The sequence below is a fragment of the Neolamprologus brichardi genome, chromosome 15 (assembly GCF_056152115.1).
Source record: "Neolamprologus brichardi isolate AB-2024 chromosome 15, ASM5615211v1, whole genome shotgun sequence".
In the NCBI taxonomy this organism is placed as follows: Eukaryota; Metazoa; Chordata; class Actinopteri; order Cichliformes; family Cichlidae; genus Neolamprologus; species Neolamprologus brichardi.
In genome coordinates, this window is record NC_142118.1 from 31,473,482 (window position 1) to 31,495,545 (window position 22,064).

Consider the following 22,064-nt stretch of genomic DNA (forward strand, 5'->3'; position numbering starts at 1 on the left):
GCCGTTTTTTTCGGCGTTTTAAATAATTAAAAGGCCATTTCTTAACCAAATGGGTTAGAAAAGGGGCGATATTTGGCACTAATGGCTTGCCATACAATGCGATCGGGAATTAAAGAGAACAGGCGCTGCCGTAAAGGTGACTGTAGAAGCGCAAGAAATTTGACCGAGGTTTGTCACCCTAGCAATTTGTAGGCTGACTGAAAGCACGAGACTTCTCACGTTATTTGCACATTTTTGTTGAATAATTTCCGTGCCAGGAACGGTTTCAGCCCAGCCTCAGAATTACCATGAGGCGCATGCGGGTGTCGGAGGAAGAGATTACTGGGTGCACTTCCACTCATGGTTAACCCAAAACGGCCTCGTTTACTGGAAGTATGCATATATGACAGCTTTGCTGCTGGAGACTGTCGCGTCTCGAACGTCTTGCTTTTATTCTCCTTTGTCATCTTAGTGAGCTTAACCTGCTCTGATATAAAAAGACCTTTATTAAAAAAATGCGATGCAGAAGTGATTTTGAAGATGGATCCAATCATTTCTAATTTAAAGATGGAATCTAATAAAACAGGTAAGGAGCTTTGGAAATACATGATAGCAAGTAAGGGGCTGTTTCCGTTTCATCTGCAGTGCTGTGTCCTTGTTAAATCCTTTAACATATCGAGTATACGGCACGGTTGGTTCCGTTGTTACCGAGCTAGAAGTCATCCGTGGCTTTTATTATTTAGCACAGACATCTGATGCCACAGCGTAGTCCATTTAGTAATATTCTTCAAATATTTGATCGTATGTTGTAAAATACATGTAAACACACTTTATAGTTTATCGTTAAATGGCCGTTATATTAAACAATTGTCATTGTAAATTTTTGAAGTAGCCTGAATAACAAGCGTTATTACTGTAAATAATTTAGTCATATTGTGAAAACAATAAAAACGAGTTCTTAAGGTATCAGATAAATATAATATACATCACATCGGGGCTCTACTCTGGGCCAAGAGTCAAACTTTTAGAAGTAGTGAAAGAAAATTAAGATTACCCACAAACTGAATATGGACAGGATTTACTACAGTAGCTGAAAAAGGCACAAATGAGACTGTTTCGCCTCTGGTTCGCTCTGTTTGTGCGCACGCTCACGCAGCACTCGGCAGAGATCCCGCCCCCCAGCTAAACACCCAATCAATGTTAGTATGAAAATAAGCCGGTGTCGGGTTACTCAGTAGGCAGGGCAGAGCAAACTGAAGCAGCATATCTCTGTCGTCCAAATCACAGCAACTCGTGAGATAAATAACAAGTAAAAAATATATCTATATTTGTACAGTCAGTGGGAGACACTTCCACTGCTGTTCTTACAGATTCACTCTGGTAGAGAAGTGTTTCTCTCTGTGAGCCTGTCTGCTGCACAGAGCCAACTGCAGGACCCCGACACAAAGCCCCGCCCAGCTTTCAACTGTGCACTCAACAGATTCATATTCTGATGTAATCACAGCGATTTTAGTAAAGCTTATTCACTTTCCACCCCAGCTTTCAGCAGCTCACAAAGGGAAAGTTAATGCTGTGTGATAGGTCCTGTCATCTCACCATGTTACAAAAAAGAAAGAGGAATTTGGTGATCTTGGCGCATGACAAGTTCATAGCAAATAACTTGATTATGGATGAATCTGAGAAAGGACAGTGGAGCTGTGCTGTGCTGTGTGCTCTGTGCACAGCTGTGGTGTGTCTGGATATTTTTGGACATCTCAGCACTGAAGTTTCCAGGTCAGCTCTGAGATCAGTCTTCATTTGGCATCTCAAAGAAGTTGACAAAGATGGAAAATGTCTTACTCTTTTAGCACACGCTCTTAAGTCTCTGCAAACCCTGGAAGATTACGGCGTAGGGTTAAAAGGAGTTTTGGGTTGTGTCGTAAGTTACAAGATAGATTTCCCAAGGAGCATATATGGTAATGATTCTTATATAGCTACTACTCTCCCGGAGCACTCAAAGCGCTCTATACAACATACCACATTCACTGTCTTCAGTGCTTTTCAGTGCTTCCTAACTAACATTCACACACATTTATACTCCGATGGATGCATCGGAGAGCAACTTGGGGTTAGTATCTTGCCCAAGGATACTTGGCGTGCAGACTGGGGGAGCCATAGATTGAATCACTAGCCTTCTGATCAGTAGATGATCTGCTCTACCTCCTGAGCTACAGCCACCCATGCATTATACACAATCTTGTCACTGCGGTCTTTTTGTAAATGCATACAGTACTTTTTTTTTTTTTTTTTTTTAAATGCTAAAACCCTTTCTTGAAGGGATTTTTTTTTTTTTACAGTTCTCAATAAATATAGGTTGGTGTTGTTTTAACAATGATTTCTATTTAGTTGTTATTTGATTCTTCCCATATTTTTTCTTTAACCTTTTATATCTTTCCCTAGATGACTCCAGTTCCAGTACCACCCATCTGTATTCCCAGCCACTCTTTCAGCAGCACTTGGGCCAGGATGATAATGGCATTCCTACTGTCCATGTAAGGCCATTTGTTTCATCCTCACATAAAACCACTTTTAAAATGCCAGCTTCAAGCCACAGCACAAATTACTCGTACTGGTCTTCTCAGCAGCATGTGCCAGCCACATCTCACCTGGACCCACAAAGTTGTCTAGACACAAAGGACCATCAGTCTATCCGGAGGTGCTCCTCGCTTTCCAACTTATCATTAGGAACTGATATGTGCAATACTAGCACAGCAGGATATCGGTACAACCCAAATGCACAAGGATCCCTAGATAGAGTTCTACAGCATAGGCATAGAAGGGTACCTCAAGTTTCAGATGTCGACTTATATTTACCGTTACTTTCTCCCACAGCCTGCAGTAGCTTACGTCAGCACTCGCCAGGTGCCAGCACAGGTTACCAGTACAACAATTGCAGGCTATCCACTGGTTTGGAGGCAGATATGTCCCTTTTCTCACCTCTGTCTTCACCAGTGAAACAATACATGGACTACAGTATTTATCAACCCATCTCATACAACCAAATGGACTCTCCACTGGGTCATCAGACTAATAGAACCTCCCCAGTTCAACTTGAAGCACGCACCCAGATGTGGCTGACTGAGCACATGGAGCACAGGCTCAAAGGAAAGTGTGGAGGTGAACTTGGTCACAACAGTGATACTGGAACAGAGGGCTGCGGTGGAGATGAGCAGTCACTATGGCAACAGCGACATCAATGTGATCCAGGGCTTAAACAGGTGAGTGGGGTTTTACAGCTATCATATAAAAGTGAAAATAAACATAGAAACGAGGAAAGTGAAAAAGTATGGAAATAAAAAGACCACGACTTGATCCTGTGTAGGTACTGTTGTGGAAGTTTTCCACTTAAATAAAGCCTGCAGATGAGCGGTGAGCGGTAGCTAACATTCTTTAATCAACGCACACAAAGAACAGACAACCAAGCTTGATGAAGTCCCTGCATGACCGCGGGACAGACGGTCAGCAGTCTCTCTCTGAGCCTAGCATGGCTCTCAGTTACATACCTTCTTCAGGAACAAAAGGCAGTACACAGCTGTTTCACACCTTAAGGTTCACACTCCCTTGCTACTTCCCAGAGTCCTGAAGAGACAAAAGACTGGTCCTCTGGAGTTCCTGTTTCCCCCAACATCCTTACTACACCCCCTACCATTTGTCTTAAGTATGAGTGTGAGACATGTTAAAATCCAGTGGCACCAAGGCATTACAATAACGTGATTAATACCTAAGTGAAAGAAATTCCTATACAGTCCATATGCTCATAGATTGAGAAAGGATAATTTAGGACACAGCAAATAATACTTGTGGTTTGATCACTGTCTTTCTATGGCTTTCAAATATGTCTTCTCTTTAATCTCACCAACCAGCTGCCATGGAGTTGGCTACCCCTCCCTGAGTCTGGTTTTGACAGAGGTCTTAGGTTGGGGGCAATGAACTTCTCCCTGTTAACATCATCACATGGAGCTCTCTATTTAAAGATAAGGTTGGGTGTTGTTTTAGATGCAATTAGCAATAGTTCACAAATTACAATGTGTTACATTTCAGATGAATCTCATACATTTTGTTATTAGGTTTTTGGTTATATAAAATGGGTTTGCTTGTTAAGTCAACCCAAACCCTGCTGCTAACCTAAAACCTAGATTGGTCACCAATGACCAAATGGAAATTTACTCCCTGTAACTGTAACCTTGGTAATACATTGTGAGACTGCTGGGGCAATCACATAGTCTCTCTAGTTTTTGTTTTACCGTACAATAAAAACTGTTTTGAAATGACTGTTGTGAACTGGCATAAAATAATACCAAATTAAATTCAGATGATTGGATATAAAATTCGCCATGTTTGACAAAAACCGAACTCAAAAACCACAGTCAGCACAAACACCTCATACCAGTAATTATTTTTGCAGGCACTGGACATCTTGCAATCATTGTATTATAGTATTCTAGAGTTACAGTGGTGTGAAAAAGTGTTTGTCCCCTTTCTGATTGTCTATTTTTTTGGAAGGTTTGTGTCCCATTACATCTGGCGTAAAAGTAACATAGTATTTCAGAAAAGTAACATCATACCAACAGTATCAATCAATCATTCAATTTATTTATAAGCACATTTAAAAACAACAGAGGTTGACCAAAGTGCTGTACATAGTAAAAAGGTAAAAACTAGAACAAACACACACAGAGCAAACTGGAGCAAAGTTAACATTATCAATAAGACGAAAAGCAGAACAGGTAAGACAGCTAGATGGCAAGCTACAAACATCGGCGCTATCTTGGGTCTAACAGTAAAATATGGTGGTGGTAGTGTGATGGTCTGGGGTTGTTTTGCTGCCTCAGGACCTGGAACACTTGCTGTGGTAAATGGAACCACAAATTCTCCAGTCTGCCAAAACATCCCGAAGCAGAATGTCCGGCCATCTGTTTGTGACCTCAAGCTGAAGCGTATTTGGGTTCTGTAGCAGGACAATGATAGAAAACACATCAGCAAGCCCACTTCTGAATGGCTTAAAAACCCCCAAAATGAAGTCAAAGTCTGACTGAGATGCTGTGGCATGAGCTTAAATAGGCGATTCGTGTTCAATAACCCTCCATTGTGAATGAATTCCTGCAAAGATGAGTGGGCAAAAATTCCTCCACAGCGCTGTAAAAGACTCATTGCTAGTTATCGAAAAAGTCTTGATTGTAGTTGTTGCTGCTAAGGGTGGCCCAACAAGTTAGGGTTAGTTTAGGGGTGATTTCACTTTTTCACACAGGGCCATGTAGGTTTAGATTTTTTTCCCCATTAATAATAAACTTCTTCATTTAGAAACTGCATTTTGTGCTTATTTGTTTTATCTTTGTCTAATATTTAAATTTGTTTGATGATCTGAAACATTTAAGTGTGACAAACATACAGAAGTTAGGAAATCAGGAAAAGTGTATTTTTTTTTTACATCACTGTAAATATAAGACCATCTGTCCAACATTGAAAAGCAAATCTACACAAGAATGCACAAAAAATAATAAAGATGTTGCAATGACCAAGTCTGGACCTTAACACAACTGAAATGCTGTCAGGACCCTGAGAGAACTACATGCTGCTGAATCATGAGGTGTACTTAGTTTTTCACTGGGCAGTCCTGTGAAAACTTTCTCTACTACATGATTATAACTGACTTCAACTAAGGCTTTTACATTATGTCATGATTTCGCTGTGTGCATAAATTAGATTTTGTCTTCTCTATGTTTGTGTGTTACCACAGAGAGGGACCTCCCTGCCTGTCAACAATCTGGTCAAGGTAAAAGAGGATCTACTGAGACAAAGAGAGCAACAGATAAATAGGTACTGCAAGCCAAACAGACAGATATTTTAGTTGCCCTATATGAATGTGTGTGTGTGTGTGTGTGTGTGTGCGCGCGTGTGTACGTTTGCATGCAGATGCATGCATATATACATTTAGCGTAGGGGTAACACTACCCACTTTTAGGTTGGGGGTCTGACTCCCGACCAGGGCGTCTGTCTCCAGTAAGGATCCCCAGACTAGATCCCCTCATGCCTACCTTGGATAGGGATATGAGCAAGAAAGAGATAATTGAAGCCATACCGGCTCCGACGTTGTCTAGATAACCAAGGTTGGCATGAGGTGTTGAGGAACCAGGACACACTGATGAGAAGTGGGCTACTAGAACAAAAAGGCATAAATTGTAAATGGCCTGTATTTGTATAGCGCTTTACTCGTCCCTAAGGACCCCAAAGCGCTTCACACATCCAGTCATCCACCCATTCACACACTAGTGATGGCAAGCTACATTGTAGCCACAGCCACCCTGGGGCGCACTGACAGAGGCATAAGTCAACAAGGGATGAAAACAGGGAGCTGTTGGAATTATACTATGCAAATAACCCCGTCGGAGGAGGTTACATGAAGAGGATGTGGAACCTATGGGATTGTTGATACCCAACATCCAGACTGACAACGAAACAACTCAGTGTTTCGTTATCAGTTTCGTCGTTTCGCTCAGTGTTCCAACATTCGGAAGAAGCAATTGTACCCTCTGAAGGTGTACTCGAAGATGTGAATGCAGCATTACTGACAATCCCTAGTGCAGCCATCACTGAATCTAATCATCTGATCTACACCACGGCAGCAGTGATGCTTGGCTGTAAGGTGAACAGCCTCAAGGAGCACTAGCCTCCATGTAGAAGGACACTAGAGGCCAAACTCAAGGCACTGAAAAGGGAAGTTAGCCAAAAATCAGAGTTGCAGCTAGGTTAAGTGCAGCAACCTGTCCATACCTGAGCCCTTAAAACTGCCAAGAAAAGACCCACAGCCTGTACTCTGTGTACTCTTTGAAACATATAAGAACAGTCCACCAAGACTAGAGAAGGACCAAAACCTATACTTATCTCAAACTAAATATGTGAAAGTTATTGTGGAACAAGCTGCGATCAGTTGCAACTGTGTATATTGTTATTCACCCAGGCTTACACTTGTTGATTTGACTTGTTTTGTTTTGTTTTCCTGCTTTCACTCCATTAGCATTGGAAATATAAAACTTGTGTTAGTTTACAGAGTTTTAAGTAAAAAATGAAGATGATGGTACCAAATAAAGAGTTGCGTATTTGATAGGAGAAGAAAAAAACCCCAACAAATAAAAACACCAGCTACAACTACCGCTTTTTGGCAGAGAATCATGGCCTTAGATGTTGATATTGTGATTCCTGTGCCTGCTGTTTTAGATTTGACTACAAACCACACCAGTGCATCCTGGAGGTTACAAAAGCAAAATTCTAACCTTTTACATGTACAACTTTGATGTTGTTTTTTATTTTTTATTGGAAAAGTCTTGTTACTTTGAAGTATAAAAAGGTTTCCGAAAAACCCTAAAAACACACAACAATACTATGGTACACTGAAGTGTTCCAAACATTGGTGCTTCTCTTTGTCACTACTTTCACTCTTCATCTGGCATGTTTGGTTATCTTTTGCAGATCCAAATTGTTCACCCTGTCAGTTCTCAAATAAACTTTATTTTATTCATTTATTTAATGCATATGAAAAAAACATTACAGATGGGAATCTTTGTAAGTAGGAACGAATTCTGTCTTTCAGACAAAAGCTACAGATCTTGCTACTACATGCGCGGATCAGAGATAACGAACAGAAAATACATCAGGTCTTAAAGAGCCAGAGAAGGTTGTTTGATGACTCTCACACCCGAAACATCCAGGTAATAAATGAACATTCATATCCAAATTTAATAACCACATAAAACATTTTTATAATTAAAGTTATAGCACAAGTTCTGGTCATCTTTAAGGACTCAACAATGAGAACTTCATGCAAGCAGCCACCTGATCAGTTGTCCTGTGATGAAGAACTTGTTAAGAAATTAGCTGTGGCTGAACTTGACACAATCCATTTCAACAAAGTCTTCAAGCAAATTACTCAGAAATATTCAGAGGATATCAGAAAACTGGAGGAAAGGGTACAGTAATAATTAATATATATAACATTTTTTACTCTTTAAAGTATACTTTACTCTTGAAAGTATAGTAACGTAAACATATGTTTGAATATGTATTTTTTTCATCCACAGATAAAAACGAGGGATCGCTACATCAGTAGTCTAAAAAAGAAGTTTCAGCGAGAGAACAACCAAAACCAAGAAAACCAGCAACGCATAGAGACACTGGAGAAATACCTTTCTGACCTGCCAACATTAGATGAAGTACAGGTCCAGGCCAACAGGGTAAACACATATATATGAGCATACATACACACTGAGGTGAGTCAGGTTGATCAGTCAGAGACATTTTTCATCCTAGAGACTTGGAAACTAAGCAAGTGGCGTTTCATATGGGACAGGGACTCCTCTGTTCTCTGAGCGTAGTGCAAATAGGTTTCTGCAGGACAGTTTTACAATATAATCCCTGAGTTTGTTTTATCCTGTTTGTTTTCACCATATACTCCTCTTTCCTTCTGCTCTCGACCCCTAGACTGGGTACAGTCTAAATATGTTCCTAAAACAAGGTAAAATTTGTTGAGGTAGGCTAAGCCTACATTTAAGCTCTGTTTTTATTCAACATTACCTTCTCTGGGCAGTAATCAATTAATGTGCTGCATCACTTTTAAAGGAACAAGCAATGTGTAAAATTGTGTACACATTGCTTGTGTAACCCAGACTACTCCTAAAGATGGTCCACCAGCAGTGGACCTTTTGAACACGATAACTCGAGAAAAATGTCACCTAGGATTTTCAAATTAAAACCCAGGTGTATCTACTAAAACTCTTGGATGAGTTTGAATATAAGTGAAGGTCAATTTCCAAAAATGTATTTTCATACAGTCTTTCCATTTCAACCTTGTTTATCATTGACTTTATTTTTTATTTGCCTGTTGATATTAGATACTTTGTTTGCTATCATTTAAATTAAACAATTTCTTGGAATTCCAATTCCACTATATTTAGAAGCCATTCCAGACTTTTCCCAAAACAATATAAGGTGATGTCATCAAGAAATAAATTATATTTTAACAAGAGATTAGATATTTGTATGTTATTTATATAGAGTATAAACAGATTAAGGTCCAGGATTTAAAATTGTGAGACCCCATTTAGTCAGTCAGAGAGAGGATTAGGTTTTGTTCATACTGCTCTACTATCTCACTGTGCATATTTCTATTTTCAGCAGGAGGAGGCACAGCAGAAATGCAAGAAACTGGAGAAAATAGTGTCTCACCTAAAAAAGAGCCTAGAGGAAGGATGTACTTTGATGAAGGACAAAGACATCGAGATGAAGATGCAGGCAAAGAGAGAGAAAGAATTGATTGCATCTGTACATAGGTATATTTATGTGTATATGATACGTTTGTGTGCAAATAAGGTATGTCGTTTCTCACAGATTTGTGAGGACTGTACTAAAATCAGAAAATATACAGTGCCTGATTTAAAATTGGTTCTTCAAGGTCATTTTCTCACTGCTGATATTTTTAGACAGCTCTCTGGATGTCGTCTTATTATTAGCTGTACTTGTAAATGTCTAAAGGATGATAGATATCTCCTGATTCATCACCATAGTGCAAAAATAATTCGTCTTTAATTTAGGAAAGACTCATATCTTAGCCAACGTCATCAACAGTTGAAATGAGTTAAACAATTATTAAATTCAATTTTCCTTGCCTCTTTAAAGCGCTTCTTCAACAGAGCAAGGCATGTCCAAAATAGCATTACTAAACGTACGAGTTTTCTTTAGAGAGCATTATTAGATCAGAAGGGTTTGAGCTTACACTTTGGTTTAGACTTGAAGAAAAGATTTGTTGAATTTTGGGGCATTGAAAATAAAACTTTGGATCAAAAGAAAAGAATCCAAAGTTGGATTCCCTGTTCTTTTTAATAGTTTAAAAAATATGTTTTCATGGGGGGGGTTAATGGTCTGTCCTTATCTGTACTTTGACACAGAAGTTGATATTTGTTGTTTTACACTAATATTTGTAATAAGGTTGCAGCATATATGCAAGCAGTCACAGTGGATAGTCTAAGGAGCATTCTAGAAGTATTCATTTGCTCAAAAGACAATGTTGTAGAAGACAGAGTCAAATCGAAATTGGGTACACATTTTTACCCCTTAGTCGTAAAGCGCTGTTAGAGTATCGCTGTCACCCTATCAAGGTCAGAAGTCAAGTTTTCTGAAAATCTTGTGAATGCCATATCTCACGAAGGAACTCACATAGGAATTTTACATTCAGCCTCTAGTGATGCATCTAGTAAAAATTTCAGAAGAGTTTAAATCCCAGTGAGCTTGAACTGAAAGTAAAGGTCAGATGGCAAATTTTCAGAAAACTGCCTGGGGCTTTCAAATTTATACCATAGGTGAATCTGCTAGAAGGTCAGGGCGGTACCACTTGGAGCCACCTGTATTTGTAATTTTTATGGGTACAGTTCCAGAAAATTATGATCACATATGGTACATGCGCACTGACAGATCTGAAGTATTTCCTGTCGTTAACTACACAGTTCACGTGCATTAACTGTAAACACACATCTTCATTCACTGTAAAGATGACACAAGTGATACTAAATGATCTATTTATGATATTCTTTTCATTTCATTCATGTCTCTGTTTTGTTCATGTCTTATTCTGGTACAGTCTACAGCAAAAGGTGCAGCAGTGTTTGGATGACGGGGTGAGGCTACCTATGCAAGACTTGAAGCGGCTTGAGGTGGAAAACCATCAGCTTATTAAGCAGCAAGATCACAGCAGCAAGGTAGCATTCTAAACACATGTATGCACATACACAAAACCCATGAAGAAGCCATTCACGTGTTGTGTCTGATCACCTCCAGCTGTTTAAGCATCAACGAGAACAGATTGAGAGACTGACCTCACAACTCATGGTAGGTTCTACACCCTCACTGTACAATTATTGTATATGCTGTATTTCTTTACATCTGATAATCAGGAGGACCACAGATGATCAGCAACACATGAGAATGAATTAAAATCACTCAGCAAAAGAGCTACTTCATTGTTTGAAAAATGTCACCTGAAGAAACTTGTAATGAAGACAATTTGTGTGTTGTTTTTTTTTTTTTTAAATCCTCAGCCGTGAAAGGCTGATGCAGTGTTGTGGTCATCCTGCAAAACAGACACTGACCTCGACCTCACCCTACCAAAGCATTATCTGTAAACTTAGAAAACTGTATTGAGAAAATATTTTTATTTTTCATTAAAGAAAACAATAATAATAATACCAGGCTAACTTCCTGCTGTTATTATTTGAGAACAGTTCCAAGCTTCAGTATAAGTGAGATTACATAACAGAAAGTTGTTTTCCTGCTCAGTCATCAGTCATAAAATTTGAGATCCTAGTCTTTACTTTTTGATTTATTGCCAAAATCAGCTATGGTACCTCTCAACCTGAAATTCACTTAATAATCGAGGGATGTGATAAATGGTTAGAGAGGCAAAGTTGAAATCATTTGGACATGTACAGTGGATGGATAGTGGATATACTGGACAGTTGTGAATGAAGGCATCAGACAGGAGAAGACCTCATAGGCTCTTGGATCTAGTGAGATGGAGCTCATCCACTGTGACATTGAAAGAAGAAGACAATCAATGACTGTACATTATTTTTCTGTAGAAAACATAAGCTCATCTGTCACATTCTTTGTTTTGTTAGTCTACCAGCACAACACTGCAGAAGAAAAGAGGCCTTTCTCGTCAGCAATATTCTTACCTTCCAGAAAAGGGAAAAAGCCTGAATATACCCAGTACAGCCTTCCTTCAGGTATCTGTGGTGGAAGTATTAGCTTAATTCTTCTGCCTGTCTAATTGATTTTTCATTAGTCATTGATAGGTGCTGAATTTCCTCTGCCCTAAACCTTTAGCCACAACTCAGATCATCACATGAGAGGAAAATTAAGCATATCATTTACTGAAATTACTTTAATTTTAGTCTTCAGATCATTTACTTATTAAACTTGATTCTCTATCAACAGCTTTATTTTTGAGAGTAAGTTCTTTCCAACTATCAATGATATATGAACAGCGGTGGTGTTGTTACTCAAAATAATAATCCATTATTATACATTTCTCATTACTGTTTTAAAAAGTGTGGCAGTGTGTTACTTAATTACTCCCTGTAAAAACACTATTCAATTCAATTCAATTTTATTTATATAGCGCCAAATCACAACAAAAGTCGCCTCAAGGCGCTTCATAGATACAGAGAAAAACCCAACAATCATATGACCCCCTATGAGCAAGCACTTTGGCGACAGTGGGAAGGAAAAACTCCCTTTTAACAGGAAGAAACCTCCGGCAGAACCAGGCTCAGGGAGGGGCGGCCATCTGCTGCGACCGGTTGGAGTGAGAGAAGGAAGACAGGATAAAAGACATGCTGTGGAAGAGAGACAGAGATTAATAACAAGTATGATTCAATGCAGAGAGGTCTATTAATACATAGTGAGTGAGAAAGGTGATTGGAAAGGAAAAACTCAATGCATTATGGGAATCCCCGGAAGCCTAGGTCTATTGCAGCACAACTAAGGGAGGATTCAGGGTCACCTGGTCCAGCCCTAACTATATGCTTTAGTAAAAAGGAAAGTTTTAAGCCTAATCTTGAAAGTAGAGATAGTGTCTGTCTCCCGAATCCAAACTGGAAGCTGGTTCCACAGAAGAGGGGCCTGAAAACTGAAGGCTCTGCCTCCCATTCTACTTTTAAATACTCTAGGAACAACAAGTAGGCCTGCAGAGCGAGAGCGAAGTGCTCTAATAGGGTAATATGGTACTACAAGGTCATTAAGATAAGATGGGGCCTGATTATTTAAGACCTTGTATGTGAGGAGCAGAATTTTGAATTGAATTGAATTTGTTTTATTACTTTTGCATTACTCCATAACATGGCCTAAAATGCATTGTAATACAATTACTACTTAAAGTGGACAAGAAGCGCTACATGTGTTAAGGCTTATTTGAACCATGGAAACCTACTAAAGAAAACTGTTGATAGGTTTGTAGCATAAACCTATTTGCTGGAACATTAAGGACAATTCAATTACACAGCAAAGCAAGACACAAGTAGGTAAAGTTCTTCATGTTTCTCGTGCACGGGAGAGAACTGGACAAACGCCGTTCCTTCGCTTGACCCCAGTTGCTCTCATCTGCTCCCCCGTAACACTGCTCTTTTATTGAGGTTACATGAATATACATAGGTTCATTAACATATGACGCCTACATACAAACAAAGAGTACCTTGCCTATGCGATGTGTAAGTATGTGTGTGTGTGTGGTCAGAGTGTGACCCCATAAAGACTTCCCTAACCCTGCTGGTCTGGAAGTCCAGCAGTTCATCTAAACAAAAGGCACTTAGACTAAAACAGATATAGCTACATTTATCCTACCATAAAACAATAAGACAGGGTACGACCTCTCCCATGCTCCCAGAGTGCTCTGGAATGCACACAAAGTTTGCAGACTATTAAGGATCAAACCTCTACCAATCTACAACTAATTATAAAACTCTAAGCATATATAAGTAGATATTTCTAAGCATAAATGACAATCAACAATACAAATCCAACAACTGTCATAGATTTAACTCTGTTGAGCTTTTTTAGTTAAATTCTTCAAATTCTGTTAAACATTCACGGAGGGGATATTCGTCTCCGCCTATGTGCCGAACGACAGTTCAGAGTACCTGGCTGCCTTTGAGTCCCTAGGTGGGGTGCTTGAGGGTGCTGCACCTGGGGACTCTCTCATTACTCGGAGACTTCAACACTCATGTGGGCAGTGACAGTGAGACCTGGACGGCCGTGGCTGGAAGAAGCGGCCTGCCAGATCTGAAATCAAGCAGTGTTTTGTTATTGGACTTCTGTGCAAACCACAGTAACAAAAACCTTGTTCAAACATAAGGGTGTCCATAAGTGCACATGGCACCAGGACACTCTAGGCCGCAGTTTATAAGATCAGTTTTGTAATTGTATCATCAGATCTGCAGAAGTATGTTCTGGATCCCACCTGTGGGATTGTCAACAGGAGACTGCAGACATTGAGTTCGAATGGACCCTGTTCAGCACCTCCATTGCTGAAGCTGCTGCACTGAGCTGCGGCCGCAAGGTGGTTGGTGCCTGTCGTGGTGGCTTGGTTAGCCTGTGGGACTTCAGAGGCAGCCTATAGGTACAGACAGGTCAAGTGGAAGACAGCTCGGGCATTAATTGAAGCAAAAATTCAGTTGTGGGAGGAGTTCGGAGAGGACGTGGAGGAAGACTTTCTTCTTCAAAGACCTCCTTAATCCCACTAGGACATCTTCTGTAGAGGAAGCAGAGTCTGGGGACGAGGGGGATGACTCATCCATCACCGGTGTAAGGTCACTGAAGTTAAACAACTCCTTGTTGCTGTAGCTCAGGTGGTTGAGCAGGTCACTTTCTAATCGGAAGGTTTGTGGTTAAATCCCCTTCTACTCTCATCTGCATGTCAAATATCCTTGGGCAAGATACTTAACCCCAAGTTGCTCTCCAGTGCATCCATCGGAGTATGAGTACGAGTGAATGTTAGATAGAAAGCTCTTGGAGCATAGAAAAAATAGCTTGTACGAATGGGTGTGAATGGGCGAATGAGGCAAGTTGTGTAAAACACTTTGAGTGCTCAGAGTAGAAAAGCGCTATATAAGAACTAGTCCATTTACCATTCCTTGGTAGCAGGGCCCCTTGGGTGTTGTAGGGCTGTCAGGGGCGGTACCTCTGGATTGGCAGACCAGGTGGTGGTTCCCATCATCAAGAAGGGGGACCAGAGGGTCTGTTCCAACTATAGGGGGATCCCACTCTTCAGCCTCCCTAGCAAAATCTATGCCAGGGTGCTGGAAAAGAGAGTCTATCCGTTAGTCGTTAGTTAGATCCCACAGCATGCAGTTAGTTTGCATGAATGTAATTTCTTTGATATGCTGCTTAAAGATTGTGGTTACTTTCAAAGTGAGCCAGTGAGAACCCAATGAGAATCGCTATTGAAATCAGAATCGCTAAATTGGCATTAATTCCCATCCATAGCTGTCAGTGTATGTTAAATAGGAAAAAAAATAGCACTCATGCTAGACTGATTATAGAAAAAGTTGCAGTGATCCCTGAGAGGTGGGTTTTTTGATACATGGGAACATGTTGTTCCAAGATATTTAAAAAATATTTTCTCTTTTCTTTTTTTTCACTGACAAGCAGCAGGTGAAGGACGAAGGGTTGCTGGTGTCTTCTTTAGCCCATGTGGAAATTCCAGAAGTGGACCAGCTGCTGAAAGAGATGTCCCTTTGTCTACTGGACCTCCAGGGTCTCTGCAGCATCTTGGCTCAGAGAGCGCAGGGGAAAGAGCCCAACCTGTCTTTGCTTCTAGGAATGACATGTATGTAGGCATACATTTTATACTTATTTATACTTATTCTTTATGTATCACTTGTAACCTCCTGTAGTTAGAGGGTGAACACAAATATAGATATTTATGATTTTTTTGATACAAATAAGATTTGTAGCATTTGTAAAAAAAAAAATATATATATATATTTTTATTTTAGTCACCTAGTAATCAATTAGCGGTTTTCTTTGTGTGCATGTCAAATTCCAGGAATAGGGCTCTCAAAATCCTTTTTGGAGCTGTTGATTTAATTTTAAATCCCATTCCAAGATTTCAGTTGTCAGCTGTCTGGAGCCAACAACAACAATAGCAGCTGATTATAAGCTAACGTTATACCCACTAATGTCCTAAAAATCACAAGAGTTTATTCGATAACTGTCAGAGTTCAATAATGTCAGCTCAAATTCAAAGAAAGCTTTGGTAATGCCGGCAAGGAAGAGGTAACAACTACAAAAACAGCGCTTAGCGATACTGAGGCGATACTGTTGGTGTCATCTGACAGAAGTGAGTTTCACTGACTCATGGATCTGAATCAGACTCAAAATTTTACAGCCTCTTCCAGAGTAAAATACATGTGGATGGTTCTTACTTAACGTATTGACAGCTGAGGTAAAGTGAGGTTGTTAAAGTGTATCACTTTAATGTTTACTAACTTAAAATAAATAAATGGTAATAAACAGCTGCAAAAACTATTTTATAATTATCTGATTAATTACACAGGTTTGCAACCAAAAATCTGCATAGGGTTTTTTGACTGTTTCTTGTAGATTTTTACTCACTGAAACCAGGAAAAATGTTTTTAAAATTCCATCACGTCAGGTTTAATTAAGCATACAATTTCCCTTTTTAAACTGAAATCTGGTATCCTATATTTCAGTTAAAAAAAAAACATATCCAATAATGATTTCTTACATGAATTTAACATTTCTAAGAGTGAAAGCGTGTTCAGAGAAGCATCAAAGAGAAGAAGAGTAATGTAGTGTTAAATATATATCATGAAGGAATATTTGTGTTCAGAGAAGCATCAAAGAGAAGAAGAGTAAACATGTAGTGTTAAATATATATCACGAAGGAATTTTTTTTCTTTGTTCTGTTATATGAAAAATTATGCATAGTTAATTGTAATAAATATTTTTTTTTCATCGTTGCTGTGCTTTTTTAATATAAACTCCTCATGTTTTGCAAAAGAAAACTCCATCACAGTTTTTTGCAAAACATGAGGAGATGGAGATCATTTTTGGATTCAACACCCTAAAAACATAAAATTTACCAAAAGTATCCCATTCTACGGAAGTACGGAAGAGGATTAAGAAGAAAGTGAGTATGTCTTTTTTTTTTCTTCTTTTCCAGAATTCTTAGAAAAAAGTCAGAATTATTTTTTCTCATGATTCTCAGAATTCTGGAAAAGAAGAAAAAAAAAGACGTGCTCACTTTTTTTTCCAGTGGCCTTAATCCTCTTCTGTACTACGCAGCTGATTTTCTTTCTGTTTTTCTTTTTTCTGGAGATCTGTGTTATCAGAATCTTTGAACTTCAACAACATATTTCAGGGCACTGAAATATCTTTTTTTTCTATCAAACACAAAATAATTATTTATAACTTGGATGAACAAAACTAGCTGTGACCCAACTTTTTTTTCTTAGTGTTCCCCACACACAGATTTTTAAGATTTACGTATATAAACAGATGCTAGCCCCAGACTACAACATCATCCTTCTGAACTTTTTAGGTTATTTACGAAAGATTGTGTTCCTCACATAACAATGGATCCGTATACATCTGACCTACCCCACAAAAAGATTATAAGTCTGTGGAAACCACTCAGAGCTGTGTTTGACTCATCATGAAATCAAACTTCTTCACCTTCTGTTTGCATAAGTGGTTTTCTTGCAGTAGACCTAAATTCACATATGATGTCCATATGTTTAATATTTTGTGCCTGATTTCCAAATCCACAGATATTCCAGCTAACAAATGTATTTGTTAACATGACTAATAGGAAAGATAGAAATGATTATGCATAAAAGTGGATAGTCATTTCTAACTTTCCTTTCCCCCAATAGAGAAGAAATGTAACAATAAACATGTTTAAACATATAAAAAAAAATCCACATGTGAAGATAACACAAGCACAGCTGTACAGTGTACTCTTAAAACAGAGACTATAGTGTAAATGTACACTACTGTCTTGAGCCACACCTAATTTTTTATCATTTAGCTGTATTATTATTGTAGGATGTACATTTTGATAATAACTTTTCATTTTTAAGTATTATGGGATTTAAATTTATCTTTTAATTTAATATTTTATGGTTAAATTAGTATTTTTCACTTGTTCTCTATCGCATTGAGACTCCACTCCATTACATATTCCATATGTACGTGGTAACTCTTTACAACTGAGGAGGCCTCCAGAACCTCCAAGCACCTGATCTCACCTTTTTTGAGAAGGTAACAAAGGAACACAATTAACCAGACAGGTCAGGCTACCCATTGCCCATGTGCAGTTTTTAGTCAGCAAGCCATCCATACTGTGCAACGCCCGCTAGGGCAGGTGGCAACACAAATCCCCTGCATGGAAAACACCATGGATTAGTTTTATCAGCCCTTTTCCTTAGTCATTGCCATAGCAATGTTTCACCGAGTCCGTGAGCTTGCATCCTATAGAGAATGACAGCCACCATTATTTCCCCCATAAGAGAGTGCCAAGCGTGTAGCATGTTCGGCTGTCTTTGCAGGCTGGAGAGAAACTCACTTGCCAGGCAACCCAGTCTGCATCATAGCAGATCCAGCATGTAAACTCATGACTTGTGAGCAATGCGTAAGTAAAGCATTGCCATCAGCTGTCTGTTGATGCCACTGGATGGGATCTCACTGTGGCAAACTTCAGAGCAACACACCAGTAAGGACCACAGGTAGCTTACAGTTGAATTCATTTCAATATCAATTTTATTTATAAAGCACCAAATCACAACAACAGTCGCCTCAAGGTGCTTTATATTGTAAGGTAGACCCTACAATAATACATACAGAGGAAAACCCAACAATCATATGATTCTTATTTGTCTGCATGCAGCAGGGACCTACCAAGCACAATAACTCGCACTGGTAATATGTTAGTAGGAGTCACAGCCAACTCACATGAAGAAAGCACCAATCGTGTAACTCATGGCTCTGTGAGCAACACGCAAGGCTGTCTGCATTGGCTGGAGAGAGACTCACTCACCATCCTCTTCCATTAGGCGCCATAGGAAGGTTGCATCAAGCATGTGACCTCATGAACCGCGAGCAAGCATCACACCCAACTTACAGCTGAGTTTAATTTTTTTTGTTTTACAAAGCACTGAGTGTTTAACCTGTGACTTTGTGAGCAACACATTGTTCTAAACTCACTCGCCAGGCAGCCAGTGCATCACAAAGTTTGGGCCATTCACTCTAGCTAGCGGTCAGCACAGCCTGGGCGGAGTCCTATTTAAAAGGGCCTTGACACAGCAAGGTCCCACCCAGCACGTAAAACCATGAGCAATACGCAGGCAAGGGGTCACAGCCAGAAAGTCAACATATGCTTCCCATTAAACAGGCAGGTGGACTAAATACTGTAACCCAACTCAGTCGTAATACTGATGCAGACTCCCAACACTCTGCACAGCTGTGGGGCGTGACCAGTCAAGCATAAGTGTCTTAAAGAAGTTTCCATGTGCCCTGATGCCCTAATCATGGATTTATACCCCGAGTGTAGCGACAGTCTCAATGCAATAGAGCACAGTTGCACTGCATGAGAGACATGTGTATGGTGCTGTCTGCCTTAATCATTTTCATTTCAAGGCACTGCTTCACATTTCTTCATGCAGTCATAATCTGGCTCACTAAATATTGTCCTTGACTTTTTCATAACATTTTCTCCTTTGTTTTCTCTGTTCAGCACTGAGCTTTTCAGCAGAGGAGAGTGACTGCAAAGTGGTGGCAGTGGAAGACAAGTTAAGGTTAAAGCTACTGGAAGTTGGCCAGCTGAGGAAAGACATCGATGCGCTGAGGAAAAGCATCTCAGACTGCTACAATCAGTTTATGGGTGACTGCATTTCTCAGTGACTTCCTTTCACATTCTGTACTTCGCAGAGAAAGAATGCAAAATGATACTTGTATGATCGCTGTGTACAAGTAACTGACATCTCCCTTTGGAGCTGAGTGGACAGCACGTTCACATATATATGGGACAACCCCAAACTTCCTGTCAAAAAGTATCCAGGTGGAGCGTGTGAATGAATAAGGACAATGTTTGTTAATGTTTTCCTGAACTGTTTAATAAGCTTTTAAAAAATCAGTTTTGAGGATCTGCCAATTTGGAAAAACAGCTGCTTGGAAAGACACTGGAATCCCAAAGGCGCATCTGTATAGTTTCTCCAGCAGTCAGCTAATCGTGTTGCTGCTGCTTGATGTAGCTCGTATTTTAATACATGGCAGGGGCTCTCTGATGTCAGGTTAATAAAGAGAGATCGTACGAAGGAACTGAATGTAATTGAGTTATTATAAACACGTGTTAAAGAGAGTATGTACAAATATAAAGCAAGCTGCACACTGAGATAAAGTAAGGGGACAATATTTCAAGTATAAAACAGTAATTCTTGTATTGCACTTAAATTATGAAAAGAATATTATTGTCCCCCTGAAAGCACTGAGTAGGTGATCGGTTCCATTTGTTTGTCTGTTTGTTAGCAGTCTAGCATCTGATGATAGACACCAACAGCTCGAGCTGATTGAAAGCAAGAACAAAAAGGTGACATCAAATGTCCAAATCAGTAAAACTTTATGTCACTCACAATTTTTAAAGATTGTTTTCAAACTTCACAACAACACACGAGGCCTTTGGGGACATGAGTACCTAAGCTGGCTAAGCATTTGACCTTGATCTTCATTTATAGTCAAAGTTGACCTTGAAGAAACAAATGAGACCGTACTGAGCAGTATATGGTATATATGAGGAGCGAACTGTACAACACACCTCTTGGTTTTTTTTTCAGTGTGATGGCCTACAACATCACGATTCCATAATAGGTCTACATCATTATAATGTAATAAAAACATCATGAAACAGATTTAGTACGTTCTCTCTGAGTGATCTTGTTGAAATATATACTGCACTTGTGAATAAGGCAGATTATGGCAGGAAAGACGCAAATGTGAAAGCTTGTTGTGTGTGTGTGTGTGTGTGTGTGATTAAACTGTCTGTTGATATTTTCGATGTGCGGTCTTTATGAATCTCCATTTTCACAGCAGACAGTGACGCCCATGTGAAAATAGAAAAGTCACTTAGTGTCTCTTTGTTTGTTTTTTAATGAAAATATTAATCTATCACCATGGCTTCACAAAGTACTTACAAACGTGTTTGTTTCCTAGCATTAGCTTTCTTCTGTGTACAGGAAACCTGTTTCAGTCCTAATCTCTGATCTGTGAGTTTCACCTTGTGCCAACGGAGCCAATGCGGGTAAGTGGACTCGCCCAGACTGACTGCTTTGGTGTTCAGGGCCTTGCCTGCCCTGATACAAAAAACCTGAGAAGCCTTGCAGGTGAAATTGTATCAGTCACACCTGTTACACCTGCAGCACTTGTTATCTGGGATGTTTTTAGAGGCCTGGAGCCTGGGCCCCAAGGCTTACTTTAAAAGGCTAGAATAACATGTACGAGCTGTTTGCATTAGAAAGAATAAAAAGTGAAAATGTTTATTAAGGCAGCAGGAGCAAAGAGTAATAATCCCAAACAAAGTAACCGCATCACAACTGGGTCAGAAGATGTACTTGTCCCTGTGTGAAAACCAGCTGGAAGTATGATCTAAATCAATATCCTTCTGAATGAACCATCCAACACTGCAAAAAAAAGCAGATGAAAAGCTAAAAACTACAAAATCTCGACTGTATTTTCCACTACAAACGTCTTAGATCCTGTCGTCTGAACTGTTGATCTCACAGGGGGGTGCGTAGATATGGGGGATAGAAACAACTAGAAAAGCACAATGTATCACCACTTGCTGCACCTGTAGGACACAAAACAACTGAAGACAACAGACACAGCACCCACAACACAAAACTTTATACACAAATACGTGTGCGTGTGTGTGAGGTAGAGAGAGAGAGAGTATGCCTGTGTCTTTGTCACAAATGTCATTGATAATGAGGGAAGCCTGAGGACACACATCCCAACAGGATGACTGGACGTTACATCTTCTCACTCCGGGAACGTCTAATTACCTGATGTTCACCCACACCATTCTCGCTCTATCCTTCTGATTTACATGATTTACCACAAAGTTCAAACTTTGAAATGCCTTCATTACATTTTCTTTGTCATTCTTAACATAGAAAATTCCATCGTGTTTACACATTCAGGACACATGAACATGCATTTGAACTAATTCAGAGGAATACTTTCTTCTACTTCACCATTTATTTAATACAACTTGTTTTTATTAAATCAAACGTCAGTCGGCCATTCAGAGATCAGTGTCTCCAGTGTGTCACCCTCATCGTGCATATCCTGAGGCTGATATTATGATTTATTCTTATCATTGTTATTCTGTTTTCTGAATCATTATACTATATATTACATAAAAAAACAATAATATATAATATATATATATTTATATTTCACGGGTTTAACAGTCACTCAAACATTAG

General features: G+C 39.4%; 1 protein-coding gene across 4 annotated transcripts; it reads left to right on the top strand.

The window, feature by feature from the left end:
- Positions 1-466: 466 nt before the first annotated feature.
- Positions 467-20,611, top strand: cep85l (centrosomal protein 85L). Of its 4 annotated transcripts, XM_087852239.1 has the most exons (12): positions 467-565; positions 2,419-3,236; positions 5,756-5,835; positions 7,607-7,724; positions 7,815-7,982; positions 8,094-8,246; positions 9,187-9,341; positions 10,646-10,763; positions 10,843-10,893; positions 11,682-11,789; positions 15,208-15,388; positions 19,319-20,611. In XM_087852239.1, the coding sequence occupies exons 1-12, from the start codon at positions 520-522 to the stop codon at positions 19,483-19,485; spliced, it is 2,163 nt and encodes a 720-aa protein (XP_087708365.1). In that variant the 5' UTR covers positions 467-519; the 3' UTR covers positions 19,486-20,611. The 4 variants fall into 4 exon arrangements, with proteins under 4 accessions (XP_087708365.1, XP_087708362.1, XP_087708363.1 ...); XM_087852236.1 differs by lacking the exon at positions 11,682-11,789; XM_087852237.1 differs by lacking the exon at positions 11,682-11,789 and having other exon boundaries at positions 15,211-15,388.
- The last annotated feature ends 1,453 nt before the right edge of the window (positions 20,612-22,064 follow it).